Source organism: Sprattus sprattus (genome assembly GCF_963457725.1).
Source record: "Sprattus sprattus genome assembly, chromosome: 15".
Lineage (NCBI taxonomy): Eukaryota > Metazoa > Chordata > Actinopteri > Clupeiformes > Clupeidae > Sprattus > Sprattus sprattus.
This window is the reverse complement of record NC_137913.1, coordinates 25092809-25108389: the sequence shown is the minus strand read 5'-3', so window position 1 is coordinate 25108389 and position 15581 is coordinate 25092809. Positions and strand designations below refer to the sequence as shown.

General features: G+C 41.1%; 1 protein-coding gene across 5 annotated transcripts in view; it reads right to left on the bottom strand.

The window, feature by feature from the left end:
- Positions 1 to 10409: 10409 nt before the first annotated feature.
- The window catches only part of mef2cb (myocyte enhancer factor 2cb), an 89033-nt gene continuing 83861 nt past the window's right edge, over positions 10410 to 15581 (bottom strand). For all 5 annotated transcript variants that reach the window (XM_080852998.1, XM_080852999.1, XM_080853000.1 and 2 more), the window contains 2 exons: positions 14956 to 15091; positions 10410 to 14459 (listed from right to left, as the gene is read on the bottom strand). In XM_080852998.1, the coding sequence (XP_080709124.1) occupies positions 13967 to 14459; positions 14956 to 15091 (629 nt within the window). In that variant the 3' untranslated portion in view covers positions 10410 to 13966. The remainder of the gene's footprint in view (positions 14460 to 14955; positions 15092 to 15581) is intronic.

Here is a 15581-nt window from a genome sequence, read left to right as displayed (position 1 = left end):
CAAGTTATTTCCCTAACACTCAACAAACACAGTATTCGAGTGCACCAATGAGTAAATCTAAGAAATGATTTACACCACCACAGCGCCGAACACCCCTTATACCTGTGGGAGGGGCAACATCTAAACGCACGATCGATGTGACAGTCCACAGGGATCTTTGCCATGATATCAATCCAAATCAGTTAATCAATTAAGCTCCACACTCCGTTGCACCGACAGGTGCCTGTAACTTCCTGTTATTTTCAACACTGAAACACACATGCCCTCAACCCCCTTTCTAATCTAACCACATTATTAACACGTGCTCACGGTGTACATGAAATGGACACACTTGCACATAAGTGCTCACAAGTCTATGTCAGGAGTATTCCATAGAAATCCTGAAGAAGGTCCATACAATTATCAATACACGTAATGACCAAGTTCAAGAGCATCCCTAAAGGAAAAGTACCAGGTGGTTCTATTAACTAATTTATCAAGAGGCAGGCTACTTTTGGACCGATATGAATATGCAGTGCATGCAGTGGACAGTAGCCTTCAAAGTGCATTTAACTTACAGAAACACCTCGCATGTTTAGCAGTTTCTCCTTGGAAATGTTCTATGAATCACAGTAGGTCAAGTGATTGTAAATTGACAAAATGCCGTGAAAATTCATTAACAACATTTTATAAATGTTACACCACAAATGTATATATTTAGAAGACACAAACACATTTTCCCGCTGTAGTCTCAACAACTTTGTTTTTGTGGGGGCGAGAGAAATGTATGCATTAAAAGCATATCAAAGAAGCAAAGCAGAAACACTTCGCAAGATCTACATTCATTTTTTGCCTTTTTTTCTGATTTATCAACTGTTTCCAAGAGGAGTCTACAATATTTCAATAGGTAATTAGCTAAACCTTTGGTCAGGTGCAGAAGTGACAGAGGTAACTAACTACAACATCTCTAAGTCGCCAGTTAAAACCTGCTAAAGTAGGCTATTGATGTTTTAAATGTGTCCTCACATACATTGCAAGCACTCCCTTACAACTTTGTTCAGTTTACCAAATCCAGTCACCAAACACCATATCTAGAAAGATATTAGCGTAACCAAAATGAAAAAACTGCCGGAATGCACATTCACCTTTAAGGTAACAGTTGCCATTTGTACTGAAGAAAATGTCCTACATGAGAAATATTTGTTCTTGTACCTTTCACCACGGCCTTTGTGGACGTTGTGGACTAGAGGTGAGAAAGGGTACATGATGCTCAACCTATATCTGCTTAACACGTACCTCAAAATGCTCATGGTACATTTTTTAGAAACCAAGTGTTGAGACAAACTCTACGACTAAATTAGAAATTATACTGATCTATCTAAGATAAATAAGGAAACAGCAGCAAAATCAGCAAAACTGAAGAAGTCGTTCGGAGGCACTTACGTTTCTGAGTTGCTTATTTTCCAGGATAAAACCCGTTGGTTTTTATTCATCCCGGATGGAAACAAGCTCCCGTACGCAGTGCTGTTTGGACAACACTTCGTTTAAAATTGCCGCTTATACTTAGTTCATTACGCGTGCCTCAGTTGCACTGCTGTAAGCCGAGGCTTATTCCAAGTGCAAGAGAGAAGCGGGGAGAGTGGAGAGCTGGAGAGAGTGAAGAGGAGGTAGGGAGGGAGGGAGGGAGGGAGAGAAGTTTCCCATAACCTATTTGTCCACGGCCCAAAATGGAAAAGTGCACTGTTGGGCTGAGAGAGTCGACATGTTTTTTTTTTCTCCCTTTTTTTCATTGGTTGGTGTGGGGTGGGGGGGACTGCTGCTTCTGGCCAGGGTATAGTCCATCCCTCTGTGTGAGAAAGGACGTGCTCTGAAATTCAAACAAGTCGGACAGGTCTTTTGTTGGACTTGAACTGAGGGGCCATTGTTCCTCCACTGGCTTGGACTGGCCCCCGTTCCCAGACCAGGTTACGAATTGACTGCAGTAATGAATTTGCTCTCAACGCTTTAAACACGTTTTGACTGACGGAACGTATTTACTGTCTTGCAAATCTAAGGACTACACAATTCAAGACAATTTATAATGTACAGAAACAGACTGTGCATGGCTAGCGGGGGAAAAGCACAATTGTTCCCAAGTCAGTCAATGCGTAAATCCTGTTTTATTAGAATAATTTGGCTATCAAAGGATAAGCTTTACAAGTCCTCTTCAGTACTTCCGCCACCACCTCAACACACACATGCACACTCTCACACACACACACACACACACACACACACACAAACACACACACACACACACACACGCACACACGCACACACGCACGCACGCACGCACGCACGCACGCACACACACACACAGACAGACAGGCACGCACGCACGCACGCACGCACGCACGCACGCACGCACGCACACACACACACACACACACAAACACACACACACACACACACACACACACACACACACACACTTCCTAAAACTCAGTGAACTTCTCATAAAATCACTGCTATTAAACATTTATAATAGCCTACTATACGGTAGCTTACACACTTCCATATGTATAGACAAAAAACAACAGAGACCAAGACCTTTCAGCGTTTTATATAACAATTGTCCTTATGTTTTAATTTTGCCTTTTTGATTGCGTATGCCGTAGAGTAGGATTCACGTTTCCATTTTGCAACGAGGTCACGTCTTATGACGTAGGCAAGCATATGAGCTACGTGCGGCCATATTTAAATACATCAAGGAAATTAGTGCATCAAATATGCAAATCCCGCTGTCTTTCACCGGTTGGAGTAATTTCGTCTTTCAGCTCCTTGGCATTTAGATTTCGTTCCAGGAGAATGTGTTTTACTTGTTTGTGTATTTTTGTGAATCTTCCAGCGTTTTTCAGTGCGCCGTTCCAGAGACGTGGAGTGAAGAAGCGGAGTCTTGCCTGGGAAATCGCCCGTGCATAATGAGACGCCTGCTCCACCATTCTTGCAGCCCCGACGCAGTTGGTTCCACCGTGTATGTTATTTTGAATACTGATGCATATGTAAAAGGTATATTTGCATTTATTTTGCATTTGTGGATGATGCGTGATGATCGACCAATTATTTAATTTGCTCCATTGTAACGTGTTTGTCATCCGGAGGCTATTTTGAAGCTCAAAAGGCTAGCAGTGTCCATGCATTTGAATACAAGTTCAGTTCAGTTCGGACTGAAATAAGGTTGTACATAACAAAACGCATGTTAATACAACATTTCGACAGGCGACACTGATGCTGGTATTCTATTAGCTAGGCCTATGGCATTCAAAAATATTGTGTATTGTGATCATACAAACAGCTATAGAACGAACAAAGACATTGCTTATGACCAAGTTAAAATAAGATGTGTTGGTTGTTTGTTTGCCGAAATGTCACTATCAGCATAGTCCATACACCAAAATGGAAAATGAATTAGCATGAATGGGCACAAACAGCTATGGCAACCTATGGAATACTACAGAAAAAAACGGTCAAAAACAATTCCAGCTATTCAGCCAATAATAAGACACTGAACAACACAGGGTGGACCAGTGCCAGAATTTAGATAAATTGAACGTCTGTAAATGCATGCAGAGCTCGTCATTCTTACAGAGAAACATATTATAGCCTCTCTTCCTTATTCTCTCTCGCCCCCTCTCTCTCGACATCACAAACACAGACGCACACACACACGCGCGTCAAATGAATCACAATTTTCATTTGTATTGGAGCCGTTATGCCACAGTAAATGTGTAACTTCTATAACCTAAAGAAAATGTCAGCAAGCAAACTTACCACAAGAGGGTTGACAGGGCCCGTGGTGATCAACGAATTTCCAGAAGAACTTTATTTGTGCTACCATCTGTACAAGACTTGCATAGTTCCTATGCGTAGCTCCCTCCTCATCTCGTGAACCCTGCTCCTAGTCGCTCGGGTGATGTGCCACCCAATAGAAGTGGTCAGGCGATCAGACGGGTGGAAAAAAGACCCATGAAAGCTAAAACACATGTCTGTCATGCCTGCAAGATGTCACCCCGTAAAAAGTGGAGGGACATTTCGTAAATGTAGGCTTTAAGTGCAATACATGTGAGAAAATCTCTTATAAGTGTAACGGCACCTAGGTGCTTATGTCATGCCCGTTCCTTTCCATCCCTCGCGGCCCCAAGTTCTGAAATGCCCATGCATGGTTCGTCACGGAGCAACAAGGCAGGACCAAGATTACCATATTAATGCATATTTACCAGGCTCTAAAGCAGAGCATCCCAACCGCATCTGAACGTCCAAAGGAGGGACCACCTCGGATTTCAACTTTCTTTGTGTTCCGGGTCACCTTTAACGACAGAGAGTAGTGTATTCTTGACGATTTTGATTTTAGGGGGAGGGGGAGTGGGGTTAAATTAATAGGTCATCTTCGCAACATTGAAGAATTTGGTTGGATTGACTTGTGATGTACAGTGATCGGGAAGAGAATTTCCCCCTGAAGACAATGAAACTAACTAACTAAATAGACTGCACTGAATAGTTTCAGATCAGCATTACATGGGCCTATGATCATAGGACTTCACACTGTCTTCAAGCTGTTTCTGTTTGGAATTGTTCTATTAACCAGAAACGTGTCTGAAAATATCGTCGTAATTTCTTCCATTACATTTAAGCACGTAGGCTATATTCATTATCTTCCACAGCGCGACAGAAACGTATTGGCATCTCACGAGTAGGATTTAAGAAGCCAGTGTAACCTAGGCTACAATTTGCGTGTGTGAGGAAAACGAGGCACGGATTATTTAAACTAAGTTGTTCTTATTTGTGGAAGTATGAGAAAAAAATGTATTTGTTAATAATTCCCCTATTTTAAATACGGTTGTATTGTTCTTGTTTTACCCATAACGTGATGAATGACTGTAGCCAAACTACTGGTTATGGGCGTATTTTGCAATGTTCCTATTTAAGTCAAAATATCAATTAAAATGATGCACATTGGAGTATCGTGGGGGAATGGCTTGACATTTTAATACGATCCTTCAAAACTAATTTGTGTGCGCACGCACGTTTCTGCTATCCTTTAGCTATCGAATGCATCGTGTGGAAAGTAGCTTTATTAAAGTCATTTCGTGCAATCGGTTGTTACTGGCAGTTTGTTCAATGTAGTCTACATACAATTAGGTATCGTGGAGCGTGTTCTGTGTGTGGTGTTAAGTCGTCTTCGAGCTCAAGGAAAGACAGGTTTTAGGGATCTGATGCAGTACATAAACATAAGCTCTAATTGAAACATAGGCTGTATGAGGCTCTTGTGTTTTATAACATTAAATCGCTATGATAATGCAGAGGGTCCCTTTATGAAAGAACGTGTATGTTGTGACTAATTTTGGCATGGGATTTTTAAAGAACTTTCTTTAACACATGTTCTTTTGTGAAAAACATTCTGAAAGTTAATCAATCATACTTAATTTATATTAATATAGCTATCATTTTTCATTGCTGTCTTTTACGCCAAGGCCTAGAGCAGATTGTTCTGGAAAGATGGCCTTGGTGGATTCTTTTAAACGTTTGGCGCCACCTAGCGGTGCAGAAACGGCAAGCAAACGCACATACACAATACACAATATACACAATATTTTTACTCAACGCAAATCGTATTGGTCTGACATATTAGAACAATGTAATTTTCTTTACCATTGCCCCTGCATGACTTTATAACTCAACTTGTGGTTTGTAAAGTAAAGCCGTGGAAACCACTTCAAGGCCTCTATTGTACTGCGTGGTCCATTTACATGCAAAATGTATCGGATTATGTTTTGTTCTAGGCTACTCACATCTTTAAAATAGTACATATAGGTTACTAATAGGGATGTCGGTATATTTATTTTCTGCCTTTTGTACCTATGCCTACAGGACCCCTTATTTTTGAATGAACTTCTATCCAAACGCCACACATAGGTTATTAAGCTATTAATTGGACATCGTTTATTTTCTCACACACTCAAAGAAACAGGGGAGCATGCGCGTGAGCGTGACACACTCACACATACACAAGCGCGCGCGCGCGCGCTCACACACACACACACACACGCACGCACGCACACACACACACACGCACACGAGAGGCTGTCGAATAATAGCTAATTAATGGCAGGTGCTTCGCACGCTTGCATGTGCAAATTCTCTTCATCATGTCAGGCAGAATGTCTTTTGACTCACATTTTGATGCAGACCAAACCTTTTGTTTTCAATGGTAACGCTTGTACATGTAACGCTTTCACTTCCAGTGAAGACTCCTTGATTATAAACTCATAGCATAGGCTTATCACGTTATTCCTCAAAAAGATTTTAAAGCTGATCGAAATAATGTGTTTTCGATTCATCAGTAGTCAAATCACCATCATCATTATCATAATAATAATAATAACATTGATAATTATACAATAACAATAATCATCTGTTTTTCCTAAATCTTTCGAGGTCTCATACTCTACTTTACACGTAACCACCACAACATCAAGTCCGGTGTCTAATGCTAACTAGCCGGTTTCCAACGGGACGGTGGACAGCATTGCAGTAGTGATGGAAGTCCGCGATGCATACACGAAGAACCGCGGGCCGCTGCAGAATTGTAAAGACACATTTTACCGAAAGAAATTAAGAAAATAACAATAGAACGATTATATTGATATATTTTTATAATTCAACTGGACACACACTCACACACACACACACACATGCAGGCACACACACACACATGCAGGCACACACACATGCAGGCGCACACATGCAGGCACACATGAAATATCCATAGAAGACCATTCATCTTTGGGCAATCAGTCTGGCCTAGCCCCTAGGTTAGACGGGTCGCTTGGCCTTTGTATACCAAGACACGCTTGGGTAAGGAAACGTCATACCATAGGTTAATGGGACATGTTAATCAGTATATAATATATATAGGAATGCAACCCAATAAGAAAGTTATGTGACCTATGCCTACTCAGCGCAAGGGCTTTGCTGTCTGCATTATTTTTTATTTGTGAGTGTGTTTGTGTTACCTATTTAACCTATGTTCTTTGTCATTGGAAATACTTTATAAAATGAAGGGGCGTCATTATTGCATAGTTAACAGACAAAACTTATTGAGAAATACCAACTAATGTCTATTTCTAAAAATGTGTATTTGCATCTTAAACGAACATGTAAGGGTACTCGTAAAAATAAAAACGGAGGTATAGATGCCTACTTTCAGATCAAGGACATGTATAGATAGTCCTCAATTTTAAATAGGATTTAAGCATATGTGTTGGATTACATGTTGTGCTTCATTAGATAACAAGAAAAACATCGGTAGAAAATATACCCCTTATTTTTTTTTTTTAACTCTGCGAATACAATTCTCTGACTAAGATCTAGCCTCTAATCGTCCTTATCTTTGAATTGTAAAAGTATTTGACTTTTATAGTATTTCTTGTTGGTGTTCTTTCGAACAATGATCACCTGCGCTTATCTGAATCTTTCCCATCATAGCCTACTCATCTTACGCATGTTCAAACCTACGTGAATGACAATAATCGATTCTAGGATTCAGCCTCTTTAGGTATCCGCAAGAAGGTTTTTCTTGAGCCAGGTACACACCAAACCGACATCAGAGAACTATAGTGGCAACGAAGGCTGACTGTTGCGTCGCTTCACGTCGCCTTTCTCTGGGCCACAAAGTTACACTTGAAAACACCGCAAAGACTACAGCCAGCTAGCACATACGTTCTGCAATATTTATTTATTTATTTACCAAGGCGAGTTACTTATGTCATTGGATACACAAGAGTGTGCCAGATCTCCCAAGACTTTGCTTTCACAAACGGGAAACCATGGACACTCTAAACAGATACAGCACTCTTTTTTGTTTTTAGATGTTCTGTATCATGTCTAATCAACCAGTCATGTACTTCTATAGTGTTGCATACTTTTCAACATGGACATTAGCCTACATTGGAACAAATAAATAAATGAAATCGGAGAAGAGATGGTTTGGGGAACCCCTGTAGAAAAAGGAACGACTTTAGTAAGGTATACTTTTTAAGTATTCATCAAACGCCCAGCCCAGAATAGTTTACATTTCAAATCCAAATATGGTTTGTCGTTGTATTGATCCCTTATGAAACAATCATTTTTTTGTTTGAAATGTACTTTAATGATATATCAGACAGCGTAATAATAACAATATTATTATTAACAACAGCAACAAGAATACTAGTAATAATAATGATACAATACTAATAAAATAAATAAATAAATAAATATAATTCACGCAATGACAGTTACAGTTTTCATTCTTTTTAGGATTGACTTTTGGCAGTTTTTCGTTGACAAGATCTTAATGACCATTTATTAATTCACTCAACCTAACTGAAATTGCTTTATATAATTTTGTTGACAAATAAATGACTTGTTCCATGTACTTCGTCGATTTCTTTCATGTGAATAAAGATGCTTTTACTGGAACAGATGTTTTCTTGAATATATCAGAATAAAAACGTTGGCTATTTTCATAACCTATCAATGTCATTGTCATAGGCCTAACCTGTAAAAGTTAGCTCAACAGTTAACTTTAAAAGCGGAGGAACGGTTCAATACGAAATATATGAATGAGAACAATTGTATTATTGGTTGAGAACATACATGTTCAATCAACATGTTAGTCTGACGATATTGTCCTTGCGTCAAGGTATATTATTGACATAGAAGGGAAATACAAACCTGAAACAAACTGACCCGAAATACTTAGTTTTAGATATTTTTAAATTAAGGCTGATAAGATGATAGTGCCAGGCTTAATGATTATTCCTTTTCGTCTTTAAGTATTTTCATTCCTAGAATGTAAATTTTCAAGCTGTTTCAAAGACAGTCCTGATACCTATAAGGTGAGTTATTATACACATGTAAAGGGTCATTGGGAACTAATAAAATGTAAAGAACGTGCATACATATAGAAACGCAGACTAGTACAGAATGTTTTTGAATGGCACTTATTTATTTGAAACAACAAAGGCGCCCTCTTGTGGTACAACACAACACTCTCCAGCGCCCTAGTGCCACACTGGTATGATTCTTAAACGTAATATATGAGCGAAACATACCATAACAACAAACATTCACATGTTTATTTTTTCTCTAGAGTAAGATACATTTACTATTTCATTGTTTTTTGTTGTTGTTGCTCTCATTCCTTCTCTGCAACCCACCATGGCCACAAGGATCTTGCAGGAGGTGCCCACACACGTGGCAGTGGGTGGGTGGGCTTGGTAGATGAGATGTTGGGTTAGTGTCGGCATGTGGCAGATGTACCCAAGCACTGCTGCCGCTCCCCTCTCCCCCAACCCAACCCAACCCAACCCAACCCAACCCAACCCTGCCCCACTCCACCTCTCCCCTTGTGTGGTCCATTACCGCAGTGGCACGGGAAAGACAGTGCAGCTGTGTGGAGAGCCTGGAGTCACGTGGCTCTTCTGCTCACCCCTGCAAACTCAGCAGTGATTGCGCTGGCCACTGCCAACACGCCCAACCAGCAAAACATCCCATTAGTCTACTCACTGAGAGAGCAGAAATGTATTTTTGAGGAGCAGAGAGAGAGAGAGAAAGTCATCAACAACACCAGGCATTGCTGCCTTTGGAGCGGATGAGGTGTGGAGTGGTTCCAGACTAGGGCCAGATTAGCTCCGGACACAGAGGCCATCTCACATGTCCTCTGCATGACCATCTCTAGGAGGAATAGCCTGAACAGCTAGAAAGCTCAAATGAAATGTATGATGCTGCCAGCTCAAACTGAGGGGATTATTTGGTTAATTGTTTAATCATCACTGATTACTTAGTCATGAAACAAAGCCAAGTTGTGGATCTGATATTAATTAGGCCAGTGAATGGCTAAGGAATCCTCTGTGGGATGTCACATGTTAAGAAATCCATTGATAAATAAAACTAACTGACCCAGAGAGATCCGGTGACTCTGTTCTGTCTACGTTCAGTGGCTCAGGCTGAAACAGGTATTTGGTTTTGTGTGTGTGTGATTCTGGCTCTTAATTACTGCTGTTGCTGTGTTGATCTTTCAATAAATACTTATATGTATGTGTTCTGTGTGTGTACGTTTGTGTGCTTGTCTGTTTGAAGGGGAGCTGGATGTGGTGGGATTGGTCAGGGAAGGGATAAAGCAACAGAAACTCGCACGCACGCACGCACGCACGCACGCACGCACGCACGCACACACACACACACACACACACACACACACACACACACACACACACACACACACACACACACACACACACACACACACACACACACACACACACACACACACACACACACACACACACACACACACACACACACACACACACACACACACACAATGAAACCATGCCACATCACCTGGGGTAACTAAGAAAGCCAGTAACTTTACTGAATTCTCTGCAAAATACAAATACCTTTTCCCAGTGGGACAAACATTTTTTTTATTCTTTTCAATACATTAATTTTTCAGTACATACAGCGGAGTCAAGTCCCTTGAGATACAGAGATGTGGTATTAATTTAATGACATCTTGTCTTCAAGTGGCGACAAAGTCCAGCTTATGCCGCTGTAAGCCTCTCTCATATTTCAAAGAAAGACGAAAAAATAAAACATAAAAACAAATGTTTCCTTCAAACTTCACTCTCTATATGTTTATACAAGCTACATTTGTAACTACAGATTGTTGAGCATATTTAAGGAGTTATTTGAATTTTTAAATGGAAACATTGTTTTTCCAAGAAAAAAAATACTGAAGCGAGAACAACAAACCATATGGAGAAATAAGGGGAAATCTATCAAACAAACAATGGTAGATTATTTCACAATACTGTACACCTGCTGGGTCAAACTGCCCCTTCTCTCACCACAACTATTCATCAAAAGTTTATTTGAGGTACTGGGTGGGTCCATTTGAGGTACCGGTATACAGTATATTACAGGAGAAAGCAAGTCAATTTATCAACATATGAAGCAATACAACTGTCTCAAATCTGAAAACATGACACCAAAAATGAACATTGCTCCATCTCTTTGGTAGGAAAAAAAAAGATACTGTCAGAGGCCATTACTAAATCCTTTTTTGAAGCACATTTTTACCAGTTACAACACAAACTATGAGCAAATACCAAAGTATCCTCAGAGAACCCCAGTTGACTGGAGGGAGGCTATGCTGTCTGTACGTCTCAACATGGCACTGTTTGTTGATTACCTTTTTATTTTCTGTACTGATCACATTAACTACAGTGGAAACTAACATGCATTAGGTTTTTGACTGGGTGTTTTTGTTGATGTTTTTTTTGTTGCATTTTATTGTTTCAAACGTGGCAACAAAATGACACGGATGAGAATAAAGTTGAGACGTCAAGCAGACATGTCATTAGCTTTGGTTTCTTCAAAGAAAAAAAAAGCTGACGTGGTGTCCATCTTTCTTTAGAATGCATTCAGGAGAACTGCATGAAGTGTGACTATGTGTGTTACATGACTAGTTTTGAAAAAAGGTTTGTGCTTCTCCCTAACCAGTGCCCATATGTCAGTCATTATATAACTGAAATAGTAACGGGAAAGATGATGTGTTGCTTTGGCAACAAAACTATAATGCGGTTGTACAAGACGCTGAGGCCGGGTCCTATGTGTTAGTCAGTGATTGGACAGTCAAGTCCTTTGATTACACAACATCCAAAGCCAACGACAATGGAGACGAAACTAATACAGATTTGACCTGTGAGCCAGCTGTCCCTAACACAGTCTCTCTGGTGTTTCTAACATCAGGACTTAGGACACAGGGAGCGCTTTCGTCTCTGTTTGTCTGCCTTTCTGAGAAGGTAAGTGGAGAAGCACTACAACGTGTTGGATTGGAGGATGGGAATTGCTATGATCCTGAATGACACTGTCTGGAGTTTGGAAAAAGAAAGAATGAAAGTAAAAAGTGGAAAAAAGGAAATCAAATTAACTACATGTGTGTCTGCACACACATTCAACTCCACTACAAGGGGGTTTGGGGGCAACAAACAAATGCTATGATCATAATTATCATATATTTATATATTAGAAAGCTATACACAAGCATGTTAATTTCACAGATTTCTTCAAAAATTCTTAATATTATTATTTAATATAATTAGAAATACACGTTTAAAAACAAACAAACAAACAAAAGGAAAATCTCTACAAAGAGAAAACAGTTCAGCAAAGCTAAATGGTTCTCCTTCTCCCCTTTCATGGCTTAGGGTTAAATAGCCCATCAGATTTTTTTTATTTCATTTTATTTCCCCATATTAGCAAAGCTATCAAAACACATTCTGGCTTATAGAAACTACAAAAAGCCACAAAAATGCTTTGCATTATATTCCTTTTTATATGAAAATATAAGCAAGTGTATTATACAATTGTTTTTTTTTTCTTTTTTGTTTTTTTGTCGTATATATTTTAATACTGAACATTGAACGCAAGTCTAAGGTTTTGTGTTGTTTATGTCCTTGTATAAGGGTAGCATGGCTCTTTAAATAAAGATATGGTCCTCTTCATGTTCAATGCCATATATGGAGATCCTGAACACTTCCTAGAGGAGGCCTTCCAAACCTGCAGTAGCCAATCAGTGGCTAACTCTTACAGAGCCCTAATACGCCTACATGTTTATATAAATATACCTGTAGGATCCTTCACAAGTTGCATATCAGCTTCATTGTGAACATATGTAATTGTGTGTAACCTTCAACACTCCCTTTCCCCTTCTCCTTGCCCCTTATGTACATAAATACGTTGAACCTGCAACAAGACATCGTCTGTCATAACATACATTAAGCAGGGGGAGCACTGCAGAGAAAGAGGGTTTGAAAAAGAAGAAGCATAAAACAGAAATGAAACACTGTATCTGTACACAGATGAGAGAGGGTAAGGAACTCAAGTGCTAGGCTATCTGAAGCTGCAGCTGTTTGCCCCTTCTGAAAGACGTCCTGGACTTCCACTGACTGTCACTGAGGCAAGTTGTAAGTACTTAAAAAGAATCTTTTGTATTGTTTTTTTTTCTTCTTTTTCATTTTTTACATAAAAACAGAGTACCTGACTTTCTTAGATTCATTTTTGTTTTATACTGTGCATATATGTACACATATGCATGTGTAGATATGCATATATGACCTTTTTTTCCTCTCTGGTTGGCTTTTTGATTTTGGGATACCACTCTCTCCCCATAGCCAGCACACATGATGCATAGATCCCCCCATCCCTGGCAAAATACTGGGCTGCTGCCTAGGCCCTCTCACACCCAGTCTAGTGCATCCCCTTCTGCAACATCTCTCTGCTGGATCTATGAAATACTCATTGAATGAAAAGAAATCATTACCATAGTTACAACAATAATAGTTATACCAAAACGATACAGTTAAGAGTCAAAAAACACAATGTCCTCCCTTAACCTGTCCTTTCAGAAAGACTAGGAAAGGACAGTAGGAGAGAGGGACAGGGCTGATTGGGACTTCAGGTGTGAGAGAGAGAGACAACAAAAAGAGAGAGCGAGACACGAGAAAGAGAGAACCAAGAGAGAGAGAGAGAGAGAGAGAGACAACTGAGCACAGCAAGAGTGTCTCCGTGTTAGTTTGTTGTGGGTTTGACTCTCGTACGTCTCATACGTCTCTCGCTCGTATTTTGGTGTGTGTGTGTGTGTGTGTGTGTGGCTGTGTGTGTGTGAGCAAGCGCAGCTGTGTCGACGCGTGTTGAGTGTGACCTCGGCCCAGTTCAGGTAGCGGGCAGGGTGTGAGGGAGTGGGCGTCCGATCTCGTTTGGCGATCAGGGTGGGGGGTTGGGTTTGTCGTTGTTGTTGTTGTTGTTGTTGTCAGTGGTGGCAGGGAGCATGACATGGTGTCGGGATAGGGCGGGCCCGGGGCGGTGCCGTGCCGTACGACCCCATCCTCCCATCCCCTGCTCAAGCGGCCCAGCCCTCGGACAGCCTCACTCGCTTGAGCGAGGGGCTGTGGCGCTCGTCGAGCCCTCCTCCTCCTCCTCCCCCGTTAGCCCCGTTGACTCCCGCCCGCGTCATCCCCAGTGGCGAGTGGAAGTCGTTGCGGTGGTCATCGCGGTCGCTGCCCTCGTGCGAGCTGCCGCAGCTGCTCAGGCTGTCCACCGGCGAGCGGCCCGAGTCCTGGCGCCCTGGCGGGGCCTGAGACGAGCCCTGGTGCTGCTGCTGCTGCTGCTGCTGGTGCTGCTGCTGCTGGCCCTGGTGGTGGTGGTGCTGCTGGCTGGGGTGCTGAGCATGTTGGGAGGGCGCCTGGAGGGGGAGAGGGGGAGCGTAGCCCCCGGGGGTGATGCTGCCGGCACGATCTCTAGGAGGAGAAACAGGTTCGGACTTGATGTGCAGGTTCTGGGCACTGGGCAGGGAGAGATTGGTACTCTGACATAAGTGAGAGCTAGTGCAATTTCTGTAGAGAGGAGGAGAGGAAACGAATGTGGGGTGTTATAGCAGTGAGGAGAGGAGAAGGAAAAGGCCTTTTCCCTCCTCTACAACACATACACAGTTGAATACACACACACATACATACATAGTAGATAGTACAGGTACAGAGATGAGGGGGTGACTAAATATTGAGGTAAATTTAAATACAAATGTTTTCGATATAAATGTCTTTACAAGACATTAATGGACATATACTCATATTTCTTCTTGTTAAAAGGGGAAGACATTTTCGTTTATTATGTTTCTTAATTTCTCAAATATCTGTAACAATAAATTATTTTCAATTGATTAGTATGTGTGTGTGGTCAAGATGTGTGTGTGTGTGTGAGTGAGTGCGCGTACATTTGGTGCATGCTTTGATTGTTTCTGACCGTTTAAATCAAGTTAACATGTTTCTGCATATATGAGTTTCTCTCGGTGTGTTTGTATGTGTGTGTGTGTGTGTGTGAATGCAGACTCACCCTAGCTGACTGAGGGCTGAATGCTGCATATTCTGCAGGTGCTGCTGCTGCCAGCCGCTCATTGATCCCAGGTGAATACTGTTGGCGCTGTTGAAGCCTGATATAGAGGAGAGGTCTGCACTGCTCAGAGAATATTCTAGAAATTCAAACACAAAAAAGAGCAAATCAGTGGTTGCCATAAACTCACCATGTTGTTATATCTACTAATTACTAAATGGCACCATCTGCTGGTCAATTCAAGACACTACACAAGCAACACATAAAATATCACTAAATGCAATTCTATGGTAGCTGGACTGGATAATCAGAAAGATGTGAATATACAGAACAGATTGTAGGAGACACATCTGTTAGTATTATATCTGTATCCAGGGGAAGTAATGACTAATATGAGCTGGGCACACAAGCTTTGTACCCTTTGCTTTGTTTCTGTGGATATAGACTAGCTGTGCCAGTGGTACATTTGCTCAGGTGGTGTGTGTGTGTGTATGTGTTTGTGTGTGTGTGTTTATGCACTGATGATGTGTGTGTGTATGTGTGTTTGTGTGTGTGTGTGTGTGTGTGTGTCTGTGAAAAAAACCTTAAATTATATCACAGTGATGTGAAAGTGCGTCAATGATGACATG